This window comes from Rutidosis leptorrhynchoides, chromosome 2 (assembly GCF_046630445.1).
Source record: "Rutidosis leptorrhynchoides isolate AG116_Rl617_1_P2 chromosome 2, CSIRO_AGI_Rlap_v1, whole genome shotgun sequence".
Taxonomy (NCBI): Eukaryota; Viridiplantae; Streptophyta; class Magnoliopsida; order Asterales; family Asteraceae; genus Rutidosis; species Rutidosis leptorrhynchoides.
This window is the reverse complement of record NC_092334.1, coordinates 644,565,751-644,574,228: the sequence shown is the minus strand read 5'-3', so window position 1 is coordinate 644,574,228 and position 8,478 is coordinate 644,565,751. Positions and strand designations below refer to the sequence as shown.

The following is an 8,478-nucleotide window of genomic DNA, read 5'->3' as shown; positions in this document are numbered from 1 at the left end:
TGTTTTAATTTTTATGTAGATATGTTTACTGTTTAATATCGAAATTGTGACTATAATGATCATAATTGCGGTTGTTTGTGATGTGTGATTGTGTAATTTTGAATTTGTAGAATTTGTGATCTGTTAGCAATGGCTGCTGGTACTCAAGTAGTTAGCAATGATACTGAACGTAAAGTCGAAATTGATGAAAAGTGTGTTGTTGATCTGGATATGAATATGAATGATTTGAGTAATGTCGGTGGTAACAGTAATAGTGACGGTAAAGATGAGTCTGATGATTTGTCGTATGTGTTTGTTAATGGTGGTGATCCTGGTGATACAGGAGGTGGTGTTAGTGTTGATGATGTTACTGTAATCTCTGATTCAGCTGATGAAAAGAAGGAAGAATCGGGCTTAGGAAACAGTGGGATAGGTGATGATTCGTTGGTGTTGGAAATGAATGCATCTGGTAATGATTCTTTGATTTTAAGTGATTCTCTTGTTAAAGCTTTGAGTGACGATGTGGATATTGAGAATGGATCTGCTGTTGATCGTTCTGTAGTAATGGAGACTAGTCTTGTTGGTCAGGATGTGAATGGTGAAGTTGTTAACAATAATGATGAATTGGCTGATGATAAGGAGATTGCTGATGTGGCAGCCGAATCGGATGATGCTGTTTCTGCAGTTACTTTTGATTTGGAGTCTACTTTGAACACATCGGAGACTTCGCGAGTGACAGATCTTACGCCAGAGTCTATTATCAATCCGTCAGGGGAATCGAAGTCTCAAGTGACTATCACTCAGCCTCTGTCAGCTGATGACGTAGTTAACACATCGGATGAGATGCTTTCTATTCCCAATCAAGTTCAGAATGCAGATTGTGAAGTGATGGTTAATGATGAGCCAGAGTCTATTAAAACTGTGATCAACGAGTCGGGATGTAAAACTACTTTAGATGGGTCTGGTAAGCCATCTGAAGATTTGGAAGGTCAAGTAATTGCTGATGGCTCAGAATCATTGGAACTAGAAGCTCATGTAACAGTTGATGGATCTGGTAAGCTATCTGATGGTTTGGAGTGTCAAAATGCAATTGATGGATCAGAATCTTCTGGAAGTACAATTGAGGAGCAAAAAGGTCAAGTCACTGTTGATGGGTCAGAATCCATTGACAGTTTAGTTGACAACCAAGAACATCTAGTATTAGTTGGTGATTCAGAACGTGTTAGTGATCTTACAAAGGAAGTAGATGCTAGTACGATAGTTATGGAGTCTGATGTAAAGTCTGAAGAGCATCAGGAGTTGTTACTTAAGACCTTAGAGGTCAATGTAGAAGAGGAACGGAATCCTGTCTGCGATGGGATAAAAACTGAGCACAAAAGTGAATCGATGTCACCTTCTTACCCATCCTATAGCAAGCAATCTGGAGAGTCAAACATTGGGTCGGGTATAGAATCAGAATCGTATCCAGACACAGGACTTGTGTCGTCTGAAGACACTGATGCTCTGGTTGATGGGAAAGTTGAAAAGTTGGATGGGATTTTGGAGATGGGAGAGACTCAGGTTTCTGGAATAGAGGCTTGTGAAAGCGAATCTTTGTTGTTAAACGCCGATAAGGAAAAACCAGAAGGGAATGATATTCAAGAAAGATTCGTTAAACCCACAGAATCTGAAGAGTTAATAGCCGATATTGAAGGGATGACGGAGCAGGTCAATATAGAAAATGATATTCACGAATCTCGAACAGTTGTTATAGACAATGTTCAAGATGATCTGAGCATGGATAACACTGCAGAACCTGCAAATGACGCTGATGTGTCATCGGAGACCGTAACTAACATTGAGCCCATCACTCACAAGATTACAGTCTCGCACTGTGAATCCAGCAATTGCATTGTTAAATCTCAAGACAGATTCCATTCGGAGGAAAGCCCTGAAAATGTTGAAACTCTTGGTCCTGTTAAATCAGAATGCGAGGCAGGGGAGTTACTGGTTAAGCAGGAGAATGGTTCACTTTCTAATCCTGATGATTCGACAGTAGCGGAACAGAAGACTGAACCTGGAACGCATTTTGTTACAGATAATCGAGCCGCTGAAGGTACAGACTTTGAAGCTGGGGTTGAAATTGTTGATGTTCCTGATGATGCAGAAAAAGAACTTGCGGGAAAGGATTCCCCGGTTGAATTCTTACCTGATCTGGTCACAGAGAATAGTTCTGCTGAATGTATAGATTCTCAACCTGGGATTGAAAATTCTGATGCCCCCAATGATGAAGAAAAAGAAACTGATGTTAAGGATACACATGTTAGAGATGACAAGACATCAAGTTATCCTGACACAATTATGAACCCTGTTTCTGTAATTGAGTTTGGGTCGTTTGGGCGTCATGAGACCATTCCTAATATAGTTAATGGTGCAATTAAAGTGCCTGATGTCATAAATGAGGATATCAAACCTGCATGTGTTGTCGACAGTGACAATATTGAACAGGATATTAATGGTTCACTTACAGATGGAAACAACGACAAAAGGTCTTCTGTAGAGGGTTCTGTAAGTGATGCTACTGATGTACAGGATGAAAAAGCTGAGGTTCTAAAATATAATTTCCTGATTAGGATTCCCAGATTTGAGGATGAAAGTTTTAGGGAAGATATTAGAAGAGCACAGTCCCAAGTTACCGAGAAGACAAGCCTGCGAGATGCAATTCGAGTTCAGGTTTTAGAAAAACGGGTGAGAAATCCAAAAATCATTGATTTTGTCGTTATACTTACAAATTCAGAAGTTTGATTAATGTTTCTTTTTACAGGATACATTGAGAGTCCTCCATGAGGCCTTTAATGCAGCCATAGCGGACGAGAACAAAGCGAGGCGGTCAGTTAAATTGAAGCGACAGGAAATAGACTCCGTCCTTGCTGTCATCAACAGGTGGAAAAATGCAATGTCTGTTGAAGATATTGATAAAAGGGTATGATGCATTTCTTTTATGTCCCAAATACAAAAGCTGAACTATTTATATAAGTGCCTTGCTACATATTATAGACTATAATTATGTTTGGATGTTGCTGAAGCAGATACTTAATATGGAGCATGTGATACAACACGAAACAATACAGCTAAAAGATGAAAAGCAGTTCATTCGTGAGATTAAGCAACTGAAGTCATTGCGGGATCAGCTAGCCTCAAATATGGGAACCAATGAAGAAATTCGACAGGCTATAGACCAGAAAGATCAGAACGAGGAGCGTTTGAAGGTATAAATATCTTTCTTTTATCAATCTGTTACTCAACATGTATCATGTACGGTGTAATTGTGTAAATGCGTATAATTTTACACATTTTGTTTAATGGAATATGATTTTAAATGAAATACCTTTAAACAAATTACCAAATAGTAACTAGATACTTTACTGAACAATGTCATATTTATTATTGTATATCTATATCACTAATGATTGTGTTCTGTTCCCATCTTCAATGGAATGAATCCCTTTGAGCATCCAATCATATAAAAAGGTTCTAATGAAGTGGAGTCTACCTTGTAATCTGATTGTTCACCATTCGGGCACTCATTGTCTTGTTGCCTTATATTATGACCGTTTTAGCAAATACTTTTCCACTATACATGTCTCAACTATTAGATCTTAATCACCGATTCATTATTATATACAGACTTTAAGGAAAGAACTGGACGCCTTAAAAGTTAAGGTCTCAAAAGCGGAAGAGGTTGTCAAAGCAGTGCGAAAAAAATACAACGAGGAGCGTGACAGGGAAACGGAAATGCAAAATCAGTTCAGGGCTGCAGATGGTGTTCGCCAACAAGCGTACGCCCATTTAAATAGTTTGAAGAAACTATCATATGATAAGGTTTGTTGTGACATTTTGCTTTTTATAGATTGGTAGCGAATCAAGGATATGTTTTTAAGGCACTTGGTGTACAAATTAGATAATTAATTTTGGCTATTGTTGTTTAGAATCGACAATTCCGTCAGTACAAGGAAGACCTAGCGGAAGCAAGGCATTTTGATAAATGCGGAGATAAAGATTCGCTTCATCGTTTGTGCGCTTATCAGGTTATTTGAAAAACATAAATTTATGGTATTTATTTTGCAATTTAAATTAGTGATTAAGCAGATATTTAATTATTGGATTAACATAACACGTCACTGGTTGTAGGTGGAGACATTTATGGAGCAATGGAACAATAATGACGAGTTTAGAAACGAGTACACCAACAGGTGGACTACAAATGCAAACAGAAGACAAAGGGCACAGGATGCCAGCTCACTTGTTCGTGATGATGACGTTTCACCCGCGCAACCCAGTGTAGCGAATCAGGAAACTGATACGAGTCTGGTATCTATTCCAATTGAAGTAAAGTCTGTGTCGAATGTTGAAAAAGGAAAACTTGTTTCATTGACTGAAGATAAGCATGCAGTAGATAGCAACAAGTCTATCGAGAATATATCGGGACAAAAGAATCAGGCATCGAAATCTAAAGGTCCCGCAAAATCTACATCGAGAAGTGACGTGGCAACCGTTGCTGAGGTGGCAGTAGTTACCAAGGCAATCGATGATATAAAGGAGGAAGAGAATACATCAACAAAAGAGGAGATTGAGTTGGCCCGAAAAGCTGAAGAATTAAAGAAAGCGGAAGCTGAAGCTAAGTTGAAAGAACAACGACGGGTTGAGGAGAAGGCCAAGGCGATGGAAGCACTTGAGAGGAAAAAACGTAATGCTGAAAAGGCCCAAATCAGGGCTGAGATTAGGGCCCGCAAGGAAGCTGAGCAAAAAGAGAAGGTACATTTTAGGCAATTTTTATTACTTACTCTTAGCAATCTTGTTTTACTTGATTCACATAGACATGCATTCACAGAAATAGGTTATTTTGTGATCATTCTTTCAGGCCTAATGATATCTATATGTCCATATCTACCGAGTCATTGAAATATATAGGTGTGTTAATAGCTAAAGGTTTTCACTTTTCAGGCTTAGCCTTGTAAGGTCTAACTCACAAGGACAATATATTATTTCGTTGTGTTGCTCTTTATTTCCCTTAATAATATCTGGGAACTGTATAAGTGAGTCGTTATATGATATGACGAATCTTTAGAAGGACGTCAGTCATGAATTTTTGTCGACGTTACATTTTTTTAAGAACATATCTGTTATATGATATTAGTTTTGTAGATCATGATCTATATTTTTTAGATTGGTTCTCTCATCCTAAGATTATGATCTGTCAAACCACATGCATATCCATAAACTGAAGAATCAGATCACGATTCATTTAGACATTTCGTTTTAAGGTGAAGTACTGACATGATTACTTAATAAGTGAAAGATTCCGTCTGGGACTAGTTGAAACTTGTTAACTGGATTTCTTAATATATTTAGAAGGTGCACATCCATAAAGTATTTCATTTGTAAAACAGTAAAAGTGAATATCATACTTACATAGTTCAAATATGTATACAAAAATAGGTTAAGTAGAGGGGAGATGATTCGTAACAACCAAATTTAGGTGGCACATCACGTTACACTAATTTATATGGTACGGAGTAACATATATATGATGGTGTTATTAGTGTGCAACAAGGGTGTACCGTATTTTCATATCTACTAGATGTACTGATTAAATGTGCATAACTGATGATTAATTATAATGTGAGTTGATGCAGGAGAGAGAAAAACGCTTACGAAAGAAGGAAAAGAAGAAATTAGGTGGAGACGGGAGCTTAAATGGGGAAGACGCTGCGAGCTCCGAAAGCTCAAATGAGGCTACCGCTAAGGAACAAGAAAGTGTTAAGGAGCAGCAAAAAAAGAAGACACATAAACCACCACCACATTCCTTTTCTAAGCTACTCAAGCCAAAACCTACCCCTCCGCCTCAACTGCTCAGAAACAGGAGAAACTTTCAGTACTATGTGAAAATCTGTCTTGCTGTTGGTGCTATTGCTTTCATCGTTTTTCTGTTTTTGTTGGGTAGTGGCGATCACTATGTTAATCTTAAATTCCCCGGGCGTCGTGGTGTCTGAATATCTTCCCCGTAATGTGTGCTTGTTACTTTTCAAATTTATAGAGAACCTTTTTTTCTTCTTCTTGGATTGAGTTTTAGACATTAAAAATCATTGATAGAGATATATATGCGTTAAAGAGTTATATAATAAATTTGAGTATTTTATTTTGTTTAAAAGAGTTTCTAGTCTGGTTATTTTTTTCTTCAGTTTTGGTTCTTGCAATGTCGTTTAATACTTGTAGTCACCACACAATGTGTAAAAAATTGCGCCTCGGCCCAAGGGCTAATCACTAGTTAACATATATTGGGGTTTGTTGATTGTTGATTTTAGTGTTATGAGAAATAATTTTTTAATTGTCATTATAAATTATGATATGCAAGTTTTATTTGTACTAACCATTATCTCACAAAAATAACTACCCTTAAATGCACTGAGTATGCACAAAACATCTCTTAATGACACCTAGGGTCGTTATTAAAGAATTCCTACGATGAATAACAAATTTGCATCCAAGTGCTTAAGCCTGGCAGGTCATATTTATATTTACATATACTTGGTAATTAAGGCTCTTTACATATATATGCATTAGTAGTTTTTTTAATGGCAAATTCACGCACTCTACATAATTTTGCACGAATAATGTTTTAAATAAGATTCAAACCTATGACCTCAAGGTTAGAGACTCCTCGATACCGCTAGTCAAAGGCTTTTTGGGTGCATCGGTAGGTTTTTGGGTATGCTGTAATAGATTTTGTGAAACTTTCTTATTTATTTACGAATATTTTTGGACAGAGAACACTTTTAGTTACTATAATAGGCTTGCAAAGCTTTGAGAGTAGACGTTCGGACCTATGAATTATGTGGATTTTGTTATTGTTCTATACGAAGTTTCAGTAGTAGTAGCCTCAGTTGAGCATCCCGACCTTCTCTATTAATGCGTTCATCTCCACCGGCCTTCTTCTTGTTAACGGATAATATACAACGTAGGCCCATTTTGCAGGTTATCAGAAAAATGATCGAAAACTATTACAATTACTAAATAATATAATTAGACTACCTAAATCTAAACAAAAATTATTCTCCGATGACTTAACGGAATATGAAACTTCATTTCACGAATATAAATATATGTTCATCTCTATACATTAACTTGTAACATCATAAAAGATATTCATATTTTAAGATAATGTATATTATCTATATCTATTTAGATCGAATCAGTGTTAGCTATAAATAATTTTCCCCCTTAACAATAAAGTTTAAATGTGTTAATAGCCTCGACATTACGTTATATTCTTCCTTTGAAAAGGTATTACTCCGTAGTAAATATTTGCGGAGTATTTGACGTACTTCTTATTTTGGCAACCTTTAAAAAGGTAGTAGTAGTTAATATTTATTTGACGTACTTTTTATTTTGACAACTAGATAAAAATCATATGTGCCGTCTTCATAACCAATTATAAAATTTTTGTGCCACGTCACAATATATTTATCAAAAAGTTTAAGTTATTACAGTATTACTTTTGTAATGAATCTAAGATCTCTTTCAAAGTTATTAAAGGTGTTTCTAAACTTATCTCTATCTAAGTTATTAAAGTTAATCGTGAAAAAATAAATGTTTTTCTCTCGTGGTTTGAAAATGGAGTATTTGATCTCCATGTAAAAGTTTGTGGAAATTTTTTACGAAGACTATCTTTAAAATATTAAGACATGAACTAATTTATTTTACATAAATACATTACGAAAACTACCTATTGATTTTTAAAGACCACCTCACCCACTAGCTTGATGTATCTTTTCTTATTCATGATTGTTTCTAAAAACTCCATTTCTTGAAAAAATCAATCATGTTGCCGTTTGACGACACATTATTCATTATCACTTCTTTCTCAAAGTAGTTCATTCTTTCCCTAGAATCTTTGTTTTCTTCCCTTATCCTTTTCCTTTTTTCTTCCTCGACGAAATTAGTGTTCTAAGGTGCTCGGATTACACAGGAGGGTGAGTAATCCAACCACATACTCTACTGTATGCAGCTAATTAGAAATGCTCTTTGGCTGTTTCCAACCCTTCCCTGGCCACCCTAAGATTCGAACAAGAGACCTCTTGCAAGGATGTCAGAGTCCCAACCACAAAGCTACCTTCCTCAACGAAATTCTCGTCAGGTATTTTAGAACGTGCGCTTTCTTTTAAATTTTTTTTTCTAATTTGAATGTAGCCACTCCTCTAGGTGTTAGGAACTTCATATCTTCGTGGCTAGTAGATGTTATAGCTCTGAATTTGCGCATTTGTACCTTGACGTACCTTGTAGTACCACAAAGTCAACCATCTCAACTCTGACCAAATGATATTCACCTAACGTTACCATTAACCTCACTCTCCCAAGTGGTCTAACATTTGCTCTAGTAAATCTTGCTGATTTCATCTCTGTTGGCCGAATTCGCTCTCTAACATTTCTTGGTAACCTTTCGAAACACTTTTTATAAAA

The 8,478-nt window shown here is 36.4% G+C and overlaps 1 protein-coding gene across 1 annotated transcript; it reads left to right on the top strand.

Moving 5' to 3' along the window:
* The first annotated feature begins 237 nt into the window (after positions 1 to 237).
* Positions 238 to 6,151, top strand: LOC139893749 (uncharacterized). The gene is made up of 7 exons (XM_071876923.1): positions 238 to 2,706; positions 2,783 to 2,941; positions 3,048 to 3,227; positions 3,646 to 3,840; positions 3,948 to 4,046; positions 4,150 to 4,773; positions 5,655 to 6,151. The coding sequence occupies exons 1-7, from the start codon at positions 436 to 438 to the stop codon at positions 6,009 to 6,011; spliced, it is 3,885 nt and encodes a 1,294-aa protein (XP_071733024.1). The 5' UTR covers positions 238 to 435; the 3' UTR covers positions 6,012 to 6,151.
* Positions 6,152 to 8,478: the final 2,327 nt, after the last annotated feature.